The following is a 23038-nucleotide window of genomic DNA, read 5'->3' on the forward strand; positions in this document are numbered from 1 at the left end:
TTTTTGGCTGTGTTGGGTCTTCGTTGCTGTGCGCGAGCTTTCTCTAGTTGCAGTGAGCGGGGACTATTCTTCGTTGGGGTGTGCGAGCTTCTCATTGTCGTGGCTTCTCTTGTTGCGGAGCATGGGCTCTAGCCACGTGGGCTTCAGTAGTTGTGGCACGTGGGCTCAGTAGTTGTGGCTTGCGGGCTCTAGAGCACAGGCTCAGTAGTTGTGGCACACGGGCTTAGTTGCTCCACAGCATGTGGGATCTTCGCGGACCAGGGATCGAACCCGTGTACTCTGCCTTGGCAGGCAGATTCTTAACCACTGTGCCACCAAGGAAGCCCTCTTTATTTCCTTTAAATCAAGCATAAATCCTACTGGGAGCTCCCATATTCCAGGCTGATGGGAAATTCAGTCTTGGTCTCTACTAGGCTTCTCTTTACCCAGGTTATTCCGAGGACTCAGGATCTCCTGCAGGAGCAAACACTGTGAGAAGCACTGTCTGGTCATGGGTCCTCTCTGGTACTAAGGCCACAGCCATTGTCCCACCCACCTACAGGACTTTTAGATTTGGGCCTTGTGGGGCCATGCCTGCTGCACCGGGGCTGCCAGGGGACAGGCACTTGCTTCCTCTGTCCCAGGGCCTGCAGACTCTCTTCCCTTTCCCTGCCTGAGGGACCTCCCTGCTGAACTTGGTTTCCCTGAATGCTCCCTCTCCCCTCCACTTGGGGACAGTCAGAATGTGAGTGTCCTATGAGCTCAGTCTTTCTCAAAAGACAGGAAGAGACTTTGTCTTCCACCAGCTGTCCTATCCTTATCTCCAAGGCCCTAAAAAGGTGAGCAGCTGGCTGGCTACCTGCTCAGAATGGGCTGGACAGAAATCATCCCTGTCCCTAAAATTATCAGCCACAAACATATAACAAAAGCAACATAGCAACTCCTGCTCTGTCATATGCCAATTGTGGGTCCTGTGCAAGTGTCTTTATCTCTCTGTCATGCAGATTCTTGTTTCCAGGACTGATAAACTCAAACTTGATATGGAATAAATATCAGTGCTACTCTGGCCTCAGAAATACAAGATGACTCCTCAACTCTTATCTGGAATTGTAGAACGTAGGGTCAAAAAGAGATGGTGACCCAGAAATCAAGGTGGAGGGTGAGCCCTTCTATGCCCACAGGGAAGGGAGGGACTGGAGAGTCAAGCCTTGTGGACCCTGGGTCCATCTGCCTCCCAGGCACTTCTAGGTGTCCCGTGGGTATCTAAATGAAACATATCCCTATCTGCCCTCTTCATCCTTGCCACAAACCTGCTCCCCCGTTCAGGCCCTCTGAAGGGCACCATTACCTACCCAGTCTCCCCCTAGTCCTTGCCCAGCTAACCCATATGGTCCCCAAGACCAGGCAGTCCTCCCTCTGAAATACGTCCTGTGTTCATTCTTCCCACCCCACTGTAGCCCAGACCACCAGCACCTTTCTTGCTGACTCTGCAGCAGCCTTCTGTCTGTCTCCCTAACATCAGCCTGCCTGCTTCCAGTCCATTCTCCTTCTAGCTGCCAGGCTTATCATTCTTTCTCTTTATTTGTTAAAGTGGGTGGTAGTCTGAATAACGGCTTCCCAAAGATGTCCATATCCTAATTTCTGGAACCTATGAATATGTTACCTCACATGGCAAAGTGTACTTTGCAGATATGATAAGGATCTTGAGATGGGAGAGATTATCCTAGATTATCCAGGTGAGCTCAGTATAATCACAAGGGCCCTTATAAGAGAGAGTCATGTGAGGGTCAGAGTGGGAGGAGATGTGATGATGAAATCAGAGGTCAGAGAGATTTGAAAACAGTACACTTCTGGCTTTGAAGATAGAGGAAGAAGCCATGAGCCAACGAATACAGGTGTCCTCTGGAATCTGGAAAAGGCAAGGGAACAGATCCTCCCCTACAGCCTCCAGAAGGAACCAGTCAGCTGATCCCTTGACATTAGCCCAGTGAGACCCATTTCAAACTTCTGACCTCCAGAACTGTAAGATAATAAATTCATGTTGTTTTAAGCCACTGAATTTGTTGTATCAGCAATAGGAAACTAATACAGTGGGTTTCAAATAGGGTTAAGTATATACATGCATTTATCCAATTAAAGCTATTTCATTTGAAACAAAACTGTCTGCCCAGATTCCCTGGATGTCTATCTGAGTGACTTCAGGCCAAGCTCTCTGAAAAGAAGACTCCCTCTGGCCAAATTTTTCTTAAAGGCACAGGCAATTTGATGGTGTTCTGAGTCTGTCAGCCTGGTGTGGTAACCAATCCAGAACCTGACACGGCCCAGGGCATCACCTACTGAGGAAGGCCACACATTGCTAACACCACCTCATCAGTCTTCCGTTTAAGATACTTCCACGGCTTCCTTTTGCCTTTAGGATCAATTGAAATGCCAAAGTGTGGCTTGAAAGCCCAGCTCAGCGAGCTCCTGTCCACCTCCTCATCCCTGTCCCCTGATTGGTGCCATTCCTGGAACCCAAGTCTTTCGCTCCCACCCCAGGCTCTTTCCCACAGGGTTCCCTTTACTTTGAGTGTAGTTTCAGCTCCTACTGCCCCCTCTGGCCAGTTTCTATGAAAACATGAGACACATTTTTCTGGGACAGAAGTCATCTCTTAGGGCAGGACTTGTTCCTGCCCAGAGCAGCTGCCCCTGACCAGCAAGGCAGGTCTGCCCAGGGTGAACAGCCCAGGCTGTAGGGACAAAAAAACCCAACTGTGGTTTAAAGAATTTGTGCACATGTGTGTGACAAGGTTCCAAGCTAGCTTACCTGACTCCTAGAATTGCCAGAAGAGACTCCCAGGCAGCTCCTCCCACCCTGGGCTGGATCCAGCAGCCCATTCTTAATTAGAGCCAATGTATGCCCAGGCTTCCTGGGACTTGTCACATGTCCCAGGGCATGTCAGTGGTTACCTGTTTCAATCCCAGCTCTGCCAGTCGCCAGCTGGGCAGATTCCTTAACCTCTCTAAATCTCAGTTTGCTCCTCTGTGAAACAGGGATAACAATAGCTACTGCATAGAGCCACGATGAGGCCTAAAAATGTGGTCCTGCGTATGAAGCACAGAATGTCCCATTGGTAGTGGACATTGATACGTATAATCTAGAGCCTACTTGTCTTTCAATCAGGAAATGATCCTCTCCATTTCATTAACAAATGGAGTTAAATTTTAATTATCAAATTCACCTGGTGGGACATGGTTAGCCACAGCTCTTGCTCTCTGGGTCCATTTTGTCTGGGTCCCAGTACACTTTCCAGTGGGCCTTGGATGAGTCAGCCCATCCAACTGGCTTGTCCCCATGGCCACCAGCATCTCTTGCCCTGGCAAACATAGCGCCCTCATGACTGGTCTTTCGCTTCCACTGCGGGCTCCCCATCCCCATCAGTCTGTTCTCCTCACAGCTTGTGGCTGTCTTTAAAAAAAACAAAGAAGGAAATAAAAGAAGGCAAACTGATTATTTTACTTCTTGCTACAACTTTCAGTGACTCTCCCTGCTCCCCGGGGAGCAGTATTTCGATATACCATGAAATTAGAATCAAAACCTCCCTTGCCCCCTGGCTCCAGCTGACCTCTGCAGCCTCCTGACCTCCCTTTCCCTGAAGGACCAGACTCCCTCTTATACTAGGGGCCTTTGCATGTGATGCGTTTGATACCTGGAACATCACTTCCTCCAGGAGAACTTTCTCTGACCCTCAGAATAGAAGAGGTCACAAGACTCTGCTGTATAGTTCCTTCTGTCAGTAGTGGCTCCTTGACTGCATAGTGATCTGATTAGGGGCTGTCCTCCAGCCAGATACAGAGACCACAAGGGGAGGAATATTTATCTAACTCACCATGGCTTCCCTAAGCATGGAGCCTAGAACACAGTAAGCACTCAATAGATGTTTGTTGAATGAACGAAGGAGGGAACAAACAAATGAAAGGATAAAGCTACTTATAGGAATTCTTTTGTGAAGCCTTTTGTAAGGTAAATAATACTTGTTGAATTATTTTTGGTGTAAAAATTGACTTTCCTATATTATCGTCCCTTCATCATAGTAAATCTATTATTTCCATGTCCCTTGTAAAGATTTTTTTTATTTGCTACATTCAAGACGTTTTCCTCCCATTAATTTTTCCTTGTTAAGTAGTTTTTGTGACCATTTTATGCTTTAAGAAAGAAGTGCCATTTAGTATTTACAATATTCTCTCAGCTTCCTTGGTGAGAAGACTCTGGCAGCTTTCTCACTGTTGACTCTGACCAGTGCAGCTTGGAACACGATGTCATCCCTCCAAGAACTCTCTCAGACCTAGATAAAACTTATTCTGTGTCTCCAGTTAGGAACAAGGTGTTTGGAAACAGCACCTTATGCAACAGAGATGATGCAGGGCTATCCCTCGGAGGCAAATGAAATAAAGATCACGGGTGTGTGGAGAATGTATTCACAGTGTCCTAGGAACCAAAGATTTTAAAGCTTCTCTGCCAGTAATTCAGTTTTTATTTTATGTTTCTTGGAAAATGGAAGGCCTGTATTTGCCACGTGTGTTATCTCAGATGCAGAAAGGGGGAAAAAAAAAGGTATCCTGTGCTGATAAGGATTTCCATGGCAGCCCGGTCAAAGCTGCCCTCTTTGTAACTGGCTTCCACCTGGCCCTGCACATGCTCCCCTGGGAGGGGTTTCTCTATTCAGTATGATATCTGTCTTTTTGCTTCCTCATTTCTATGGGGAATGGTACTTGCATACAAAGTCATTGACGATTCTTACTTTATTTCAGAAATGTGCAGGGCTGAGGCACCTGAATTTTTCCTCAAATACTTTAAAGCAAACTATGTGGCAGAACCCCTCATGCCTGCTCCCAGAGGAATTTCCTTTGAGTGTTCATATCTCGAAAGCTTATGTAACCTGACACAATTATCTAAAAAGCCTTGGAATCCGAAAGAACAGAGATATGAGCTAGGAATGAAGGTTGGAGCTGGGAAAGAAGTGTTCTCCCAGCCTGGGTACTGGGTCATACTTCACTATGACAATGCACAATTCAACTTCCAAAGAAAAATGTTAACCCCTGGCACTGTGACCAATGCGTACCTTTGCTTATCGCTCTGAACAAGGAATCTCTTGATGAGGTGCTCGAGGGGCATTACAAAGCCTTAGACCTGGCTGGCGGTTAAAAATATTTCTATAACCATCTTGAGCAACTGGTGTTCCCAGGATGAAAGCAAGAGTGTCTTGGGCCCCTTCTAGAAGATAACCCTCTCCACTGACTCAAAGATCAACACATCCTGAGAGCTGGGGTCTCGTGCCAGTGGTTAGCGCTGCAAAGGAGGTGTGGATTGGGCTCTGAAATCCATATTTTCACCAAGTGATTGGTCCAGGTGATTTTGACTCAAGCCCAGCTCAATTCCCAACTCAGGGGAGAGGGAAGGAGATGAGGACAGAAAATATAAGTGCAGACCGAAAATCGGGACTGCACAGGGAGATGACCCTGCCATGTGCCCAAAAGCCCTTGCACCAAGAAGCTTCTTTCTCCTCTCTTTGTTTTCACTTTTAGAAATCTCAGCCCCACTTGCTATTTGCATACCAGCGGTGAGGGACCTCCAAGGAGAATAGGCACCACTCATAGGTGGTTGGCTTTTCAAGGAATTTGCTGGAGAAAATTGGAGGCAGGGCAGTGAACAAAACCCCCTCCATCTGGTTTCAGTTTATTTGAAAAAACAACACACACAGGCCTCCCCACCAGCAATCAGAAAACAGCCACAGCTCCCCAAGGAAGGTATTAGCCACAAGGGGTGGGACTGAATTATGTATATGCAAATAAATTAAACCAGCCAGCCAACAGCAACTAATTTTTGTATCTTTTGCAGTTGTTCTGCCAAGAAAAGGCCTGAATCAGGGTGATGGAAGTTGTAAGGAAGCAAGTTTTGGAATTAGTTTTAACAACTTGCCTTAATTCTACCATTGGGAGACATGTTTCTAATCCAGAAGCAAATTTTATTTTATTTTATTTTATTTTATTTTTTAAAATGTTTTGGAGCAGAAAAAGTTTTATCGCAGGGCCAAGCAAGAAAAATGGGTGGCTCATGCTCAAAACCCCTAAACTCCCAGAAGCAAATTTTCAAAGGTTGATAGTCTTTCACCTGGCGGTTGCCCACTGAAAAATGCCAACCTCCTAGGCTGAAGGCCAGGGGGCAGTGCTGCCTGATGGTTGGGAGCAGAGTGTCTGGACGGCTGAGTGACCTAGGGCATGTCACTGAATCTCTCTGAGTCTGTTTTCTAATGTATAGAATGGTAGTACCTGCATCATAGGGATAATGTGAGGATAGTAAATAAAATGAGGAAGTCAAACACAACGACTGGCACACAGCAAGCACATAGTAAATGTGGCAGAGGATTATGAATAACTCAGAGCCTCACTGCAGGACCCAAGAAGACCAGTTTCACCTGGAGTTAACCAAGCTGTCCCAGCAAGTGTTCTCAGCTGGGGCTTGCCTTTCCCCTGGGGCTGGTCCACAAAACCCTTTAGAGCAAATTCTCTTAGTGTTTTCCAAACTCGAGGGCCCTGATCCCCAAATACCTGCCTTCAATCCTGGAAGCAAAAGAAAAGAAGTTCAGAGAAGGGTGCTGGACACGGTTTGAAAATGCAAGTGATACTCCTGGCTTCCTGCATTTCCCCAACCCTTCTCCCCAGTAAGCGAAGGGCCTGACTTCCAGGTGCACAGCCTAGAGGAGAGGGATGGGGGACTCAGCTCATGCCTGGTGAGTTGGCAGTCTCCCAGCCTCTTGTGCCACGTGAGTGACGTGCTGGGGACCATGGGCACCCAGCTACCTCTGGGCTCAGCCTTCACATGTCCACGAGCACTTCGGGCTGTTTATCCAAAACAGACCTTTGCTTCTGTCCCTCGTAGGGATGCACCAACAGGACTCCCAGCCTCCCCTCTTTCCTTGTCCCCAAACCCATTTCCTGGCCAACTGGGACAGGGCCCTTATTTGCTCAAGACTATTCCCAGCTCTCCTTTGCCCTCAGAATGAAGTCTAAGAGGGCACATGTGGCAAACTTAGCTCTGCATTAACAAAGCCAGACTTCGGGCTCTGGTACACTTGATTTTGAATCTTGGGGCTGGTCCAAGATTCAAACTTATGTGAACCTGAGTTTGAGACCTTGAACAATTTTCCTAGCCTCCAGAAGCCTCAGCTTCCTTGAATGTAAAATAGTAATGATGATACCCACTACAAAGGGCTATTGTGAGGCTTCTGCACCCCAACCCAGGGCTTGGGACAGAGCAAGAGGTTTGGAGGCCAGTGCATGGAATGAAGATTGAGGATGAGGTAGGAGGGGTCGGCTGCCAGAACTAGGGAAGATGATGAGACCAGTTTTGGACATGCTGAGTGTAAGGGGCCTATGGGTGTCCACGGGAGGCATCTGGGGGCAGCTGGACATGTGGGCCTGGAGTTAAGAGCAAGGCCTTGGCTGGAAAGAAGCGTGGGAGTCGCCAATATGTGAGTAGGAAGATGAACTCATGGTGGGGGAGAGACTGAGCATGAGGCTTCCACAGCCAGAGGTTCACCCACAGGGAAGAGAAGCTTGTGACGGAGGCTGAGAGGGAGAGCCAGAGAGGTAGGAGGAAACCCAGCAGCAGTGGCTTTTCAGGTGCCAAAGGGAGAAAGGGCCTGGAGTACTGAGGAGTTAACTGAAAGCAGAGGTGTATCCATGGTACGTGAGGACTAGGATGTCATCACTGGCGACCCTTGGCGTGGTCAGGAGGGGGAGCTGACTCAGAGCTAGAGTGGGGAGCAGAGAGGGGAGATGGTGACTATAGACAGTTTTCGAGAAACGTGGCTGAGAATGGTGGCGGGGAGCATGAGAACAATGCTTGGGGAAAGGGATACAGGATTGAGTGAGAGAAGTTCTTTATTGCGATTACCAGAGGGAGAGGCCAGAGCGAGCCAGCATGCATGCCACTGGGAGGGAGCCAGTGGTTAGTTATGACAGCCACGGTGCCCAGCACAGGGCCCGGCATGAAGTAGGAACTCAATAAAAGTTTGCTCCCTGTGAGGACGGGGAGGGGTGGGGTCTGGAACTTGGGTGGAAAGATTGGCCATTGGCAGGAAGAGGCTCCCCTCTGCCATTGTGCCAGGAGGGAGGAATGATGGGGTGCCAGGGGGTAAGCAGAATACAAGGCAGGGCCTCCTTGGGACTCTGCTGCCTCCGAACCTGAAGATGAGCTCGTGGTGGGGGAGGGACTGAGCGTGAGGCTTCCACAGCCTGACCACAGAGGAAGGAAGAAGAGGTGATAAGTGAGTGCTTGGCTGCAGAAACCTGGTGTGGTCAGGGAACAGAACATGAGCTCTCAGAGACTGCCACTTGGCACACCCCATCCTGGATTTCTGTTCCTACCATCCTCAGGTCCAGCAGTTGGTTACCTTCCCGGTACTCCTTTCAGAGCCACGCCCTCCCCCAAAGGCCAGTAGATGGGGCCAGTGAGCCGCCGGGCTCGGCAGGAACAGGCCGGAGCCAGCCTGCCAGGCCCCGGCCACCGCACGGCCCTCCAGAGCCTGGGGCACGGGGGGTGGGGTGGGGGGTTGGCTCACCAGTTTTCTGACCCGGGGGGTGGCGAGGGGTGAGACTAAGGACGAAGGAAAACTATGGGTTGAGGGCTTAGGGGTGGGGTGGCTCAGGGGCTCCGCTCCTTCCGCTTGCCCTTCATTCCTCGGCCCCTGCCAGGCCCGGCCTTATCTGCTGGGGCTCCTGCCGTCTGCCCCCACCCCTTCCCTTCTCTTCCCTGGAGGACCCTGCCAGCCCAGACTCTCGGTTCTGGCAGAGGCTGGTTCTCTGCCCTTGGGCAGCCACAGCCTGGCACCAGGCCGCAGACAGGGCTGGGCCAGCCCCTCCCAGTCATGACTGCCTGAACCACCTTCTTTCTACTTCCAGAATGTCTCCACCTGATGAGAGGTAAGGGGTCAGTGGCTGAGGAGGTCACAGGGGGCTGGCGCATAGATCCTGGGAAGGAGGCCTGACCGCCTGGCCTCCTGGCCGCCTGGCCTAGGAAGTAGGATGAAGTGCTGGAGGGGTGGGTTAAATAAAATGTGGCAGATCACCCAGTCCCACGAGACCCAAACCATGCAAGACTAATATTTCTGTCTAAGGTGGCGCAGTGTCCCAGAAGCTGAACAGGCAATACCTCCAGCCCATCCTAGACTCCACAACCAAAGACAACTCCCTACATCCCCTCTCAGCAAGTCTCTCTCCCCATCGTGGGCTTCCCAATGAGTCAGGATCCTTCATGTTTCCTCCCCAGGACAGTGTAACATCTTGTTTCTCAGACTCTGTTTTCACCTTGCTTTCCCACTTCCACCTCCCTACCCTTTGACTCCTGCTCTGGCAAGCACTGGCACTACCTGTGTGGCCTTGACCTTGAAAGCTGCCTGGGACCCCTCTTCCTCTCCTCTACATCCCCTCTGCAGTCCCAAGGGGAAGCCCTTAATGGTCTGAAGCTGGAGAAACCACAGCCAGACTCTCAGTAGGACAACTAGAGCTGGGAGGGGAGGGTCCCACCAACCCAGAGTCTACAGCTCAGATCAGAGGCCAGGTCAAGGGTGCTGTGTCCACCTCTGAGACTGGGACACAGATTCAGGACAACAGGAGTCAGCAGGTTTTGGAGAGTGAATGTTTCCCTGAGTTTCCAGAGAATGGACCCAGACCAAGGGAGTCACTGAAAACACACACAACACACACGCACACACACACACACACACACACACACACACGTACTTACATGCACATACAGGGTTATGGCACAGGGAGAGACGTGTCATTTGTGTGTGGACAAGCTATGGAGCCCACGGACACGAGTGTACACAAATACAGGCATACACAGGCACACAAGGTCATGTACCCAAAGTCAGGCAGGACCTCCCCAGGCAAGTCCTGCCTCCCTGGGCCAGGGCTAACTTGTAATCTGTACTTACAGGAGGAGGAATAGGTGGAAGCACAGAAGTGGCTCTGGGAAGGACATGGGTCCTTCACCTTCCCCTTAAGTGGGTCTGACTCCCAGCCTATCCCTGAGACTCCCCCGGCTCATCAGGGGGCCATGCCTGTATGGCAGAGAAGGCTTTGGAGGAAGCATTGCCTTGAAGCCCTGGCACAGAGGCTGAGCATCTAAGATAGAGAATGGGCAACAGGATTGGGAGGGGTCCATGACCTCCAAGGACCTAGTGCAGGCATGGATGAAGCACTGGGCAAGGGTCCATAAGAAGCAGGGACCCCTCTGCCATGGGCTGACCTACTGACCTCAGCACAGGACCTGGCAGCAAGGTACTGACACCAACTCCTAGTGCCTGCAGAGTCTGGCATGGATGCCAAGCACAGGGTGCCAGACACTGGGGTGGGCAAGGTGGGGGGCCACTAGGCCCCGCATCAACACAGAACTTCATACACACAGGCAGGGAAATGCACCCACATTCACTTATTTTATACCCTGGGGAATCCTAAGAGCAGGGCAGGGATCACCCTGTCCTAGAGGCTGCCCTCACTGACTCCCCAGGTGTCCCCATTGGCCTGGCTCTTGGAGTCCCTGGGGTTGGAGGGTGGGCTGGAGTTAATGGGACGCCTAGATGCTTCCTCAGAACCGCGCCTCCACACACCCGCGCCCACACATATACACTTGTGTGCCAGGAGGAGGTGAGGTTGCTGCATCCCCAGGGCTGGAAAGTGGAAGGAAGGGGCAAGGCGGGGCAGAGACTCTCGCGAACCCGGTCGGTCACCCTCCTCCCCCCAGCCCCCTGCCCCAAATCGGTCGGTGGCTACGGGCAGCTTAGGTGTGAGAGCACGTCAGGGCGTGTGTGCTAGGCACCTGCAGCGGCGCAGGGCGTCCGAGTACGTTACGTGTGCCGGCGTTGGCCGCGGCTGCCTGGTGAGGGCGAGCTGGTTGCCCGTGGTGTTCCGGCAAGCCCGGCGACCGCGGCGGTGCTGTCAGTGTGGGGAACTTGGCTGAAGGTTGCGCGTGTCCTCAGGCGTCCCGAGCAAGTGTGAGCTGTGGATGTGCTCACCTGGGAGCCGCGGCTCAGCCGCCCAAGGCGCACGTGTCGGGGCGCAGGAGTGAGCGGATGCGGGGCACTAGGGCTAGACCGACAGGACCTCTCCCGGGCGCGGCGGGTGGCGAGGCGGCTGCTCCTCGAGCAGCAACTTTGGGACTCGGTTCCGGCTTCTTCGAAAGCGGATCTGGCCTCGGGGGCGTGGTAGAGGGCGGGAGGTAGAGGTGGGGGCACCTGCCGGGCAGTGGGTGAGAGGAGAGAAGTAAGGAAAGCCCCGCCCCTTCCCCGCCTCCGCTCCGCCCTCGCCCCCGCCCCCGGGGCTCTTTATAAACTCGGCCCGAGGGCTAACAGAGAAAGCGAGTATCTCTCCCGCCCCTGGCTGGTGTTCTGCACCACCCCGCGCCCCGGCCCCGAGTCCCAATCCCTGCTCTCCAGCCCGGCCCCTGCCCCGCCCCGGCCCAGCCCGGCCCGGCCGCCATGGAGAGCTGGCCCTGGCCGTCGGGCGGCGCCTGGCTGCTTGTGGCGGCCCGTGCGCTGCTGCAGCTGCTGCGCGCGGACCTGCGTCTGGGCCGCCCGCTGCTGGCGGCGCTGGCGCTGCTGGCCGCGCTCGACTGGCTGTGCCAGCGCCTGCTGCCCCCGCTGGCCGCACTTGCCGTGTTGGCCGCCACCGGCTGGATCGTGTTGTCCCGCCTGGCGCGCCCGCAGCGCCTGCCCGTGGCGACTCGCGCGGTGCTCATCACCGGTGAGTGCGCGGGGCACGGAGCGCGGGGATTTCAGGTTCGAGGGCGGGACCGGACACTCAGAGGGCTCCCCGTGGGCATGCCAAGGCAAGGCGGGACCCCTAGCCCAGGAGTGGGGGAGTCCCTCTCCCCTGGGTGCAGGGAACCAGCCTAGTAGGAAGAGCAGGGCACCTCCCCAAGTCCGGGTTAACTACCTGTGGCTTCAGGGAGTGTTGGAGGGAAAATGAGGCAGGGAGCGGGCAGGTGCACAGGGGAAACTTGTAGCTAAGAAAGAAGGAGGCTTCTGGAGTTTGGGGTTTATGCTATGTCCCTGTCCAAGAGAGCAGTCTTCGGACAGAGGACACTGCTCTGAGGGACTTCAGAGGATGGTCACCCTTTGAACTCTGCCTAACATCCCCACGTGGGAGGTACCATCTCCTCTTCCCTGGGATTAGAGGAATAGGCTTAGATGAAGAGTTAGGACCCCCAATTGTCTGGGCTCCTTGGAGTCCAGAAAAGCTTGAGGTCATCATGAGGGACAGCTGGGCATTCAGCTGCCTCTCAGATCCCACCACCCAAACCTAAATTGCTGAAGTAGCTGTCCAGAGTCTGCACCCAGCACGCCACCGCCATTCCTCCTGGTCCTCTGTGCCCAGGAAGGAGGTGAGGTCTTGGAGAGCTGGGTTCAGGTGCCTCTGGTCACCTGGCTGAGCTCTCTTTGTGTGGAGCAAGGAATAAATCTGTCATCAGAAGGAGGGAAGGAGGAGCTGAGGCCCAGCCTGAAGTGGGGAGGGGGAGAAAGGCCAGTGGGCACTGGCTCCATTGTATGGGGGAGGGGCAGCCCGGTCTCTCCCCTAAGCCCCATGGCTTTGGACAGGTGCTCAGGGCTCTGCCCTTGCATTGGGCCTGGGCTGGGGGCAGCCACCGGCTGACTGGCTTCTCGGAGACCTCAGTCTAGCAGGGGGCCCTGCAGGATCAGATGGAGCTGGAAGAACTTCCCAGAGAAGGCCATCCTTGAGCTGGGCCTCAGAGGCTGGATGGAGATAGGTGGAGTGTGGAAGGTGTTTTGGATCAGACAAAGGGTGTGGGATAGAAGCTTGAGGCAGGAATGAGCATGGCCTGGGCAGGGGACAGTCAGTAACCAGTCTGGCTGCTGAGATGTGGTGGGATATAAGGTTGTTTCCTTGGAAGGGGCCTTGAATGCCTGGCAAGAAGCCAGAATGTACTGAGGTGGGTGAAGGTGGCATGAGGGTTTGGGCTTCAGTTAAGATGGTGGAGACAGAGCAGGGCTCAGGCTGGATGGGAGAGACCTTAGTTCAGGGTGGAGTGTGAAGTTTCAAGGGACCCCAGTTTTAGTGGTTTAAGGAAGGAGAGATGACAGACCTCCTGGTATGAAGCAGGGAGCTTCTTTCCCCAGGGATGAGGCAGCTCCCCTCCTGCCTTCTAATTAATGAGTTATCTCAACAGGACCCAGGCCATCTGCAGATACTAGTGACCCAGGCAGTCTTTCCTGGGATCTCACCCCAGGCCTTTGTGCTGCCGCTGTTACATCTCCTAGCCTCGAGCCTGAGAGTGAGGTGAGAGGAGGGATGCCTTTTGTGACTTGGGCTTCCCTCAGCTCTGGTTGCAAAGCCCCGTGAAGGAGGAGGGGAAGAAGACTGCCCAGCCCACCCCACGTAAGCATCAAGAGTAGGCCTCCAAGCTTCCCAATGCCCCCAAACTCTGGGGTTTCCTCTCTCACCACGGACTGCCAGACAAGTAGGTGACCAGGCCCTGCCTCACCTGCTAGGAACGCTGTATCTTGAGGCTGCCACCCACCCCTCCCTGAGAACCGCTGGCCAAGGCTACTTGGGGAGCTCAGCCCTGGGGTCAGGGTTTGGGTTGAGTGGCTGGGTGCCTTGTGTGCACAGCTGTGCACTGCTGGGGTCTCATGGGAGTGAGCCCATTGTTGTTCATGGCTCACTGCACGTAGGTTGGAGTTATGTGCAGGTATCCAAATGTGTGTGCAGGTGAGCAAGAGAGTGTGAAAGGCTTGGGTGACTGTGCTGGGACCGCAGAGCTGAGGTTCTGGAAGGCCTCAGTTTCCCTGTGAAGGGGCTGTCTGCTCTGGAAGGGAGCTTAGGCAAATGGGGACACACACACAAACACACACACACACACAAGGGCGCTCACGCCCCTCCCCCAGCCAGACTTGCTCAGGAAATACCCCTCAGCTGGGGCTGGCTGGTGGGTCCCCAGCCACACAAAGCCCAGCTTGCAGACCCCTGCCTAGCTTTGTTCTCTGCCTTAACAGAGGGGACAGGGCTGAAATGGGGGGAACTGGTTGTGCAGAACCACTTTGCAGCTTCTGCTCAGCAAGACCACCACGGGGGCAGGCTCCAGAGAGCCTCCTCCCTCACTGCTCCTAGCCCTGGTTGGCCACCTGTGGAGCCGGATTGGAATGAGAACAATCAAGGAAGCAGGGGTTTATCAGACCCACTGGCTGGCTCTGCCTGGTGGTCCATCTCTCTACATACCAAAGACAGGAAATTAGGCCTCCAAGAGTGGTAACTGACCTCAGGTCACACTTGGTGGGCATGGGAAGGGATTCTAACGCAGATCTGTTCTTATCTTCATCCATTGTGCCCCTGTCCTGGGGGCAAGTGGTCTGGGGCTCAGAGAATGCTCCAGTGTTGCCACTGATTGGAATTCCAAGGGTGGTGGTGGGGGGGTGAAGTGCGGATGGGCCTCCAACTTGCCTAGAGCCAGGAATAATAGTTGAGGGTGTTGACGCTGGAAAGGAAGGTGGCTCTCAGGTTGTACAGGGTCTGCATGATGGGAATAGAGGGCTTCGGCTTCATGCTAAGGGCTGTGGGGAGCCTTGGAGAGGTTTTCAGCAGCAGAGGGATATTGTCATTTTTGGAAGGATCCCTCTGGCTGCTTAGGTAGAGAATGGATCCAAGGGGGCAAGATGAGACAGCACTACAAAAGGGGGCTGCTTCAGTGTCCAGGTAAGAAGAAGAAGCCTGGGCAAAGGCAGTGAGAAAGGGAGGGAGGCTGTGCAGTAATACTGCGCATGCGAGCTGAGGCCTGATATCGACCAGACAGAAGGACATCAGAACTGGGACTGGGTCTCAGCTGGGACTGGCTGACCTGCAATAGAGTCCTGACCTTACTATATGCTGGCTGAGTGACTTTGGGAAGCAACTTAGCATTACTAGGACTCAGTTTCCTCATCTGTAAAGTGGGGATCATAAGCCACGTTTGATGGGGTAGCTATGAGTCGTCAGGGAGATGACAGTTGTGAAAGAGTTGGTACTCAGGTGCTCAGCCAGAGGGGCAAAGCCTGCCAGAGATGGGCTTAGGAAAAGAAGGGAGGGCTGCTGATTGCTGGTACGTTGGGTGTCAGAGGCCTGGATCCCATCCAGACTGTGGTGACCCTGGGGTTGTCTCAGGCCGGACTCGGCCACAGTGGGAGTTCACTGGCTGTCCTTCCCTGGCCAGGCTGTGACTCTGGTTTTGGCAAGGCGACGGCCAAGAAGCTGGATGCGCTGGGCTTCACAGTGCTGGCTACCGTGTTGGATTTGAATAGCCCTGGTGCCCTAGAGCTGCGTGCCTGCTGTTCTCCTCGTTTAAAGCTGCTACAGATGGACCTGACCAAGCCAGCGGACATTAGCCGCGTGCTGGAGTTCACCAAGGCCCACACCGCCAGCACTGGTCAGTAGGCTCAGCTGCGCCAGGAAAGGGCGCGGCTCGGCAGGTGTGAGGGGGCAGGGGTTGGAGGTCTGCTGCCAAGCTGACCCTCAGCTTCCCTCCTGGCTCCATGCCTTCAGGTCTGTGGGGCTTGGTCAACAACGCGGGTCAGAACATCCTCGTAGCAGATGCGGAGCTGTCTCCAGTGTCCACGTTCCGCAGCTGCATGGAGGTGAACTTCTTCGGTACACTTGAGATGACCAAGGGCCTCTTGCCACTGCTGCGCCATTCCAGCGGGCGCATCGTGACCGTGAGCAGCCCGGCAGGTGAGGGTCTTCCCACACCAGAGCAGAAAAGGTGCCCCTGCAGGGCGGGGAGAGGTGCTGGAGCCCCTGGCCGAGGCTGAGATGCCCACTCCCAATCCATCCCCAGGAGACATGCCATTTCCGTGCTTGGCTGCCTATGGGACCTCCAAGGCGGCTGTCGCGTTGCTCATGGACACGTTCAGTTGTGAACTTCTGCCCTGGGGTGTCAAGGTCAGCGTCATCCAGCCTGCCTGCTTCAAGACAGGTGAGGTTCAGGGATTTGGGGCTGGGGCCTGTGTGGTGTAGTGGGGGAGGGGGGAAGGTGAAGTGGTGTGGTCTTCTCTGGAGGGGGGTTGGGTCTGAGGAATGGGCATGGCTTTGGCTGGGGGCAGGTCTCAGGTTGTGAGTTAGAGAGACCTGGGTCTGGCTTTGGCTTCCCTAACAGACCCCACTCTGACCTTGCCACTCCTTCCCCAGAGGCAGTGAAAGACATGGACCAGTGGGAAGAGCGCAAGCGGCAGCTGCTGGCCAACCTGCCCCGAGAGCTGCTGCAGGCCTACGGTGAGGACTACATTGAGCACTTGAACGGGCAGTTCCTGCATTGTCTGAGCCAAGCACTGCCAGACCTCAGCCCAGTTGTAGATGCCATCACCGATGCGCTGCTGGCGGCTCAACCACGCCGCCGCTATTACCCAGGCCATGGCCTGGGGCTCATGTACTTCATCCACTACTACCTGCCTGAAGGCCTGCGGCGCCGTTTCCTGCAGTCCTTCTTCATCAGTCCCTATGTGCCAAGAGCACTGCGGCCTGGCCAGCCTGGCCTTACCTCTGCCCGGGATGTAGCCCAGGACCCAGGCCCTAAACCGGGCCCTTCCCCCACTGCCCAAGGAGCAGTACGTGCATAGAACTGCTCCGGCAGAGGAGATCCCTTATGCCCTTGGTCCTCCCCTGGGCATTCTGACCCCCCAGGTCTGCCCCAAAGCCTGGCCTAAAGGACCCCAACCCCACCCACTGCCAATGTCACAGGCCAGGCCTGGTGAGGCTGCTTCCCTGTGAACCTCTGGGCCTCTCCTGCTTCATGAGCCCAAACAGACCCTCCTGGGCACAAGGCTCCACCATGCACCTTGGAGAACCCAGCTGGATGGGGAGTTTAGTGCAAGACTCAGCTGTAGGCTTTGACAGGATCCTGCAGACAGTGCCTCTGCAAACTAAGGAGTGACTGGGAAGGTTGGGGACCCCCTCAGGATTATTTCTTGGCACCAGTGCCTCAGTGCTGCGATTTGAAGGGTGAATCCCACTGTTTCTTGACTGGCTCAAGAATTAGGGCCCTGACCACCCACCCCAAGCCCCCCAAGCCACAGGGAGGCTGCATATTCTACTTGCCTGATTGCCACTTTTTGAATAAAGACAAATTTTTATTTCTCCTAGAATGGGGGAGATGCTATGTTCGCCTAGGTGACAGGCTGTGGCTGTGAAACAGACTGGGCACCGCCTGGGGGCTGAGGCTCTGGGCATAGACTCTGGTTTACACCCAACCCCCTTCAACAACCTTGGGCAGATCATTTATCCATAGGTTTCCTCATAGTGAAATGGGGGTAATGACCCCAGCCCAGGGAGTTCTGGGGCTCAATGAAGCAGAGGGAGGCCTGGGCGCCCTCTAGAGTCAGGAGCCAGCACCACAGGCCTGTCAGAGCCTCCAGCAAAGGAAGGGGCTAATCCTCCACTGACTTTCCCCACCCTGAGGAATCTGGCCGCACAGGGACAGGGCCAGCCTAGGGCTGCCACCCGAGAAAGGAAGGTAGAAGGCTTAGGCGGGGGTGGGCTCAGCGAGGGTGGGGCCCGAGGGGAGTTGGGGATCTGGGAGAGGGACTAGGGCCCAAAGGAGACAGAAGACAGCTGGGCTTAGAGAGGGCAGTTTTTATTGTCTCAGAGGGGCAGAGCTACTTCCCCTATTCCCCAAGGACACGCACGCTCTATCCTGCCCCTGCGCCACGGCTCTAGGGGACCCGCTGAGGGAAGAGGAGGTTCACGCTGCCCCCAGGGGTTCTCAGGTTAGGGAGGAACACAAAAGTGACCACATGCTTCTCAGATACGTCAGCGGCTGTAAACACAGGGCTGAGGGGGCCTCCTTGCTCTGGAGGTGGGGGGCTTGGTCCATCCTTGGTGGGGGGAGCAGGTGCCCAGCCCCTTTTCAGGCCCAAGAGCAGTCTCAGAGAGGGTCAGGGAAGCTGGGCAGCCACTAGGACAGTGTGCTACCCCCCAGGGCACATAGGTGAGCCGTGAGCTTTGTCACAGCACACGCAGACACACAGGCGCGCACACACACTTGTGGGGAGCCTTGGGCCAGGGTGCTAGAAGATGGGGATGTAGTTGTCGATCTTGGCTCGGTGGCGCTGGGCGATGCACTCCGCGATCCATACAATGTTGCGACACTCCTGCTCCTTGAGCTTCACAAAGGCGTAGAAAACACCAAAGTGGAACTGGTTCAGGAAGGCCAACTTGTTCAGTTTCACCTGCAGACACAGGCAGGAGTGGTGTGCAGGTGGCCATGACCAGAGTCAGGCCTAAGCCACCAACCCCTCCCTAGGATGGTCAGGGCCAGCACTCACCTCATGCTCGAAGAATCGGTCCTCCAGGGTCTTGTCTCCAGGGTTGCTGCCCGCACCCTCGAAGAGCAGCTTGTACTCCTGGCCCCGGGGAGCAGGGGGAAGCATGAGCATGAGGGTGCTGTTGGGTATGGGGTGGGGACGTGGGTGCCAAATGCCCGCCCACCGTTCAACAGCCAGGGCACTCACCGGGTAGTAGTCGGCCACGTTCTTGACCTGCTCGTAGTCGTCAGCCCGAGCCAGCTGGGCCAGGCCCTCAGGGTAGAGCCGTCCGCAGTGCGGAAAGAGCTTGGCACGGTCCTCCTTGGAAAGCTCTGTGCCGAAGGAGTTGATGGTGATGATGAAGGCGCGGCGGTCTGCTTCAAACTGCGGGGCCAGCGCACAGGCGAGGAGAGAGGGACGGGGAGGGAGGCAGCAGCCAGTCAGTTGGCAGGGCTTCCCCCAGGCCAGGGATGGGGGACCAGCAGGCGGGAGGGTGGGCAGGCACTCACCTCCAGGATGGGACACATGGCATCGGCTGTGGTCCCACCCAGCAGGGTGCAGAACTTGTAGAAGGACTCCAGGTAGGCCTGTGCAGAGCATGGGGTTCCCTCAGCCCAGGCAGGGAGACTCGAGGGGGTCTGCCAGGCCTCCTCCTCACAGTTCCCTCCTTCCCTCCCTGACCCCTTTCATGGTGAATCCAAACATCATACCCGTGGCCAGGGCAGTCCCCGTGTCAGAGCCCCTGAAACATCCACAGATTTCCGACTGTTAATCAGCCGAGTAGCAGTAGCCTGCTGCCTCTCCCCACCCAGTAGTTACAGAACAATTTCTGGCCCACTGTCTGCTTCATGGTGCGGTGCCCCTCACACCCTCATCCCATGGAGTGCCAGGCTCAGAGAAGGGCTCCGTCTTCCCCCTGCTGCTCTGCCTGCCCTTCCCCCAAACCTCCCCTCCTCCCCTCTCTCCTCAGAAAACCACGTGTCGATGGGCCAGTGAAGGATGGTGACCCCTGAGAGTTCACGGGGATGGCCTGGACTGGGTGCCTTGGCCCCTCTCAGCACCCCACCTTAAAGAGCACCTCCTCCTCTTCCCATCCCCTAGGTAGTTCCCAGGCATCACGCAGCAGGAACCAAACTGTACTGTCAGCCCAGCTCCTCCTGAGGGGTGGTTATTGCCGGCACAGATGTCAGCCCTGCAATGTGATGGCTGGACACACAGGCTGCCGGTGGGAACAAGCACTTCCTGCCCAGGCAAATTGGATCTGCTGGGCATGAGGAGAAGTCAGGTCAGCCCAGGCCTCAGGTCCCTCCCACGACTAATTCCTGAAACTAGCTAGGCCCAGGCAGGCTTCCTTCCCTGAACCTCTCCATGTCAAGGAAAGGGGGACAGTCTCATGACCCCTGGGGAGCTCCCTCTACTCAGGTGCTCCGGGGTCCCACTTGGTGGCATGGCCACAAGAACTCCAGCTCTACAGGCTAGAGACTATTCTCCTGAGCCGGGGGTGAGGGCTGGGAGGCAGGGAAAGCTTTCTGTACCGAGGTCTGCCCTCTAGGGAGCAGAGAACATTCCACCCACCACCTGCTGATGTGGGCCACAGGTTCTACTGACCCAAGAGAGGAGGTGAGATGACACCCAGGAGTCCACGAGCCCAGGCTGAGCCTGGCCAGCAGCACTGGGCAAGCTGGGCTCAGGGGAAGGCCTGAGGTGACCACTGGGGTCACAAGAAACAAAAGTCTAGAACAGGTCAGGAGGAAAGAAGCCTGGAAAGGGAGAGTGGACCCCAGCATAGCAGAGGGCTCGCGTGGTAGCTGCCAATCCTACCATCGATTAGTGGCACTGTTTAGTCCCTCTGGGACTGTCCCCAGCCACCTCCTTCCCCATGGCCAGCAAAGCTGGGTGTGTCCAAATCTCCAGGCCTGCCCCAGTGGGGCCTGCAGTTCCTATCTGTGGGGGAAGCCACCAGCCTTTGCCGAGCTGGACTGATCCTGGAGACGCTGACCCCAGGGTGGTGGAGACTGGTGGCATAGGCCCAGACTCTCTTCAGGAGGCTCAGGAGCTGAAGAAACTGGCAAGACCCCAGAGGCCCAGGTACCAAGGTCACCTTCCCACCCCCATCCTGTCCCCTGGAGTCTGCCAGCCCATGTCTGCTGCACCAGCTGCCTACAGTTCCCACCCGCTACTGGGGGTCCGCCTAATCTCCCATCTGTGGCCACTGGGCTGGGACATCGCCTGACAGGCGGTCCTGGCGCGGTGCCTGTATCATTGGGTCGGTGTTTACAAGCTGGTGCCCGGGCAGCCCTCGCCAGTGACTCCAGCTAGAACCAGTCAGGCCCGGTGACGGTGTGGGTGAGGCTGGGGGACAGCCGCACCCCTCACCCTGCCTCAGGGCAAGGAAGCCGGCAGTGGGCCAGGCGGGCAGCAGCAGCCCCGTGGGGGTGGGCAGGGGCTGCGGGCAGCGTGAGCACTGGCACACCTGAGCCGGCTCTCACTGCCTGCCCGCCCCCCATGGCCCCCCTCACCCCACCCTCCCCATCTCCCTCTTTTTCTCCCTACTGGCAGGCGAGAGCGCTCGCTTTGCAGACAAGCTGAGCCGTGCTGCCAGTGTCTAGCAAGTGGCTTCAGGCAACCCACCCTCCTTCTCTAAGCCCTCAGTTTCCTTGTCTTACAAATGGGGATACTGATGCCCACCTAGCTCCTAGGGCAGTCCCGAGGAGTAAAGAAGCCAATAATCCTCCTACCTCTAGTCTTGTCCCCTCTAGGCTGTCCTCACATTCTGATGATACTCCGCCCTGTTGGAAACCTTCGTTGGCCGACCCTGCCCACAGGATAAAATTCAAACTTCTAGCCTGGTGTTCAAGACGCTGGGTGACTTGATCCTGTGCCTGCCTTTTTTTCCAGACCTGTCTCCCACTGTCCATCTGGAACCTGCACTTCCACGGCAAACTGCTTGCCGCTTGGCCCGTGTTCCACACTTGCTTCTGCATGTGCTGTCCCCCTGCCTACACTACTACAACCTCCAGGTAGGCTCTTCACCTACCTCCAGACCCTCCCTGCACCCTGGCCCAGACCCCCGCAGGGAGACTGGAGGGCCTGCGCTCAGGCTGCCACTGTGTTGGCCACCTAGCTCCAACTAGGACAGGAGAAGAGCCTCACCATGAAGATCCAAGAGACAGACGTTCTCAGGGTTAGGTCAGCAGGGCTGCTGGCCAGTGCTATCTTCAGGCCCCCTTCAGAGCCTGCCCACTACTGACCCATCAGAGGTCCTGGCTTCAGAGGTCCTCACCGTGGCCAGGGCCCAGTCTGCCCCCAAAAGCCCTCACTGGTCCCTGGCCGGCCCCCTTCCTTGGCTCTCAGCCCTGCTCCTAAACTCTTTGGGCCAGGGCAGGGCTGAGCCAGGAATCCCAAGCCCACTCTATTTCCAGGGGTCACCAGCTTGTCCCACAGCCTGGTGGGAAGCAGAAGGTGGGTGGGGTTGAAGATGATGGGCCACAGCACTGGTTCTAGACCTGGGAACCTGGGGACACAGGGACCTGGCTATGCCTGGCTGTGTTCCTCCCCACACCGTTCTCAGGTGCCTGTCCTTGCTGGTGACAGTCCAGGTGGGGTGAGCCTGAGAGCTATGGCCTGGGTGGTGGCCAGTAACCCTCCTGGATGCAGGGGGAGTGGCCATTCAGGAGCCCGCTCTGACAGGCCAAGCTGCGGAGCACCAGCCACTTCCTGCTGATTTGATCTGGGCCCAGGGGATGGAGAACCTGTTCCATGAAGTCTTGCACCAGTCACGGGAGCCAGAGAGTGAGCAGATAAGCCCCTGGGAGAGGAGCCTGGAGCAGCTGTGTCCTGTCCCAGCACCCACATAATCATCAGCCCACTGTGCCCGTGGCCCCGCCCACCTACTTCACCACCCCTGGGTCCAGGGGCACTACCTTGTACAGCGTGTTTCGGATGATCTCGATGTTCATCTCATCAAGGTCCTGCTCTGAGATGCAGTCCTGGAAAAAAGCCGCTGGGGAGGAAAGACGTGGGTATGAGAGGCAGGCGAGTGGACTCGGCCGAAGCAAGAATTGTGCTAATGTTCAACTGCCCCTGCAGGGCACAGAGGACCCCTGCCACAAGGCCCATCTGGCTGGTAATTGGGGGGCACTCAACCTGGTCTGGACTACTGCCTTAGAAGTGGCCGAAGCAATACTCCAGGCCATGTGTACTGACCTGAGCTTCTCCTGCCTTCTTGCTCCTAAAACTGATTTATAAAGGAGGCGGCCAGCCATAACATGATCTAATCGCCTCTGGGGCAGACCCAAGCTCAGATCATGCCAAAGAAAGGCTTGCATAAGAGCCTGTGACATCCTCCCTTCTCGAGGGGCAGCTGTGGATTCTGGGCCTGACGCCCACTTCTCTGCATCTCCCAGGAGAGCCTGGGGCCCACATTTGGAAAACCGTCCTTCTCCTTAGAACAAGGAATGAGCATGACAGCTGGGTGAGCATGGAGCAGTGACCCAGGGGGCCACTGGAGGGCTGGGAATTAGAGGCCAACGCAGGATAGAGCCCCTCGATCCCCAGGGACCCACGGACTCACTGGTCTGTTTCTTCTTTAAAGGTGAAGAAACTGAAGAAGCCACCAACAGCCCAGAACTAGCTCAGAGTTATTGTGAGAGATAAGATCTTGTGCAGATAAGGCCAGCAAGTAGGGCTTAGGCCTCTTAGTGCAGGACCAAGTGCAGCTTAGGGCCCAG

General features: G+C 55.7%; 2 protein-coding genes across 3 annotated transcripts in view; one reads left to right on the forward strand and one right to left on the reverse strand.

Moving 5' to 3' along the window:
* Positions 1–11501: 11501 nt before the first annotated feature.
* Positions 11502–17122, forward strand: HSD11B2 (hydroxysteroid 11-beta dehydrogenase 2). The gene is made up of 5 exons (XM_060129739.1): positions 11502–11766; positions 15227–15439; positions 15556–15741; positions 15848–15985; positions 16198–17122. The coding sequence occupies exons 1-5, from the start codon at positions 11502–11504 to the stop codon at positions 16623–16625; spliced, it is 1230 nt and encodes a 409-aa protein (XP_059985722.1). The 3' UTR covers positions 16626–17122.
* Positions 17123–17622: 500 nt separating this feature from the next.
* Positions 17623–23038, reverse strand: part of ATP6V0D1 (ATPase H+ transporting V0 subunit d1) — a 37873-nt gene continuing 32457 nt past the window's right edge. The window contains exons 4-8 of one of the 2 annotated variants that reach the window (XM_060129741.1): positions 22232–22311; positions 18818–18895; positions 18516–18692; positions 18330–18407; positions 17623–18233 (exon numbers count right to left, since the gene is read on the reverse strand). In XM_060129741.1, the coding sequence (XP_059985724.1) occupies positions 18072–18233; positions 18330–18407; positions 18516–18692; positions 18818–18895; positions 22232–22311 (575 nt within the window). In that variant the 3' untranslated portion in view covers positions 17623–18071. The remainder of the gene's footprint in view (positions 18234–18329; positions 18408–18515; positions 18693–18817; positions 18896–22231; positions 22312–23038) is intronic. The other variant, XM_060129742.1, reaches the window with a different exon arrangement.

Source organism: Lagenorhynchus albirostris, chromosome 19 (genome assembly GCF_949774975.1).
Source record: "Lagenorhynchus albirostris chromosome 19, mLagAlb1.1, whole genome shotgun sequence".
Taxonomy (NCBI): Eukaryota; Metazoa; Chordata; class Mammalia; order Artiodactyla; family Delphinidae; genus Lagenorhynchus; species Lagenorhynchus albirostris.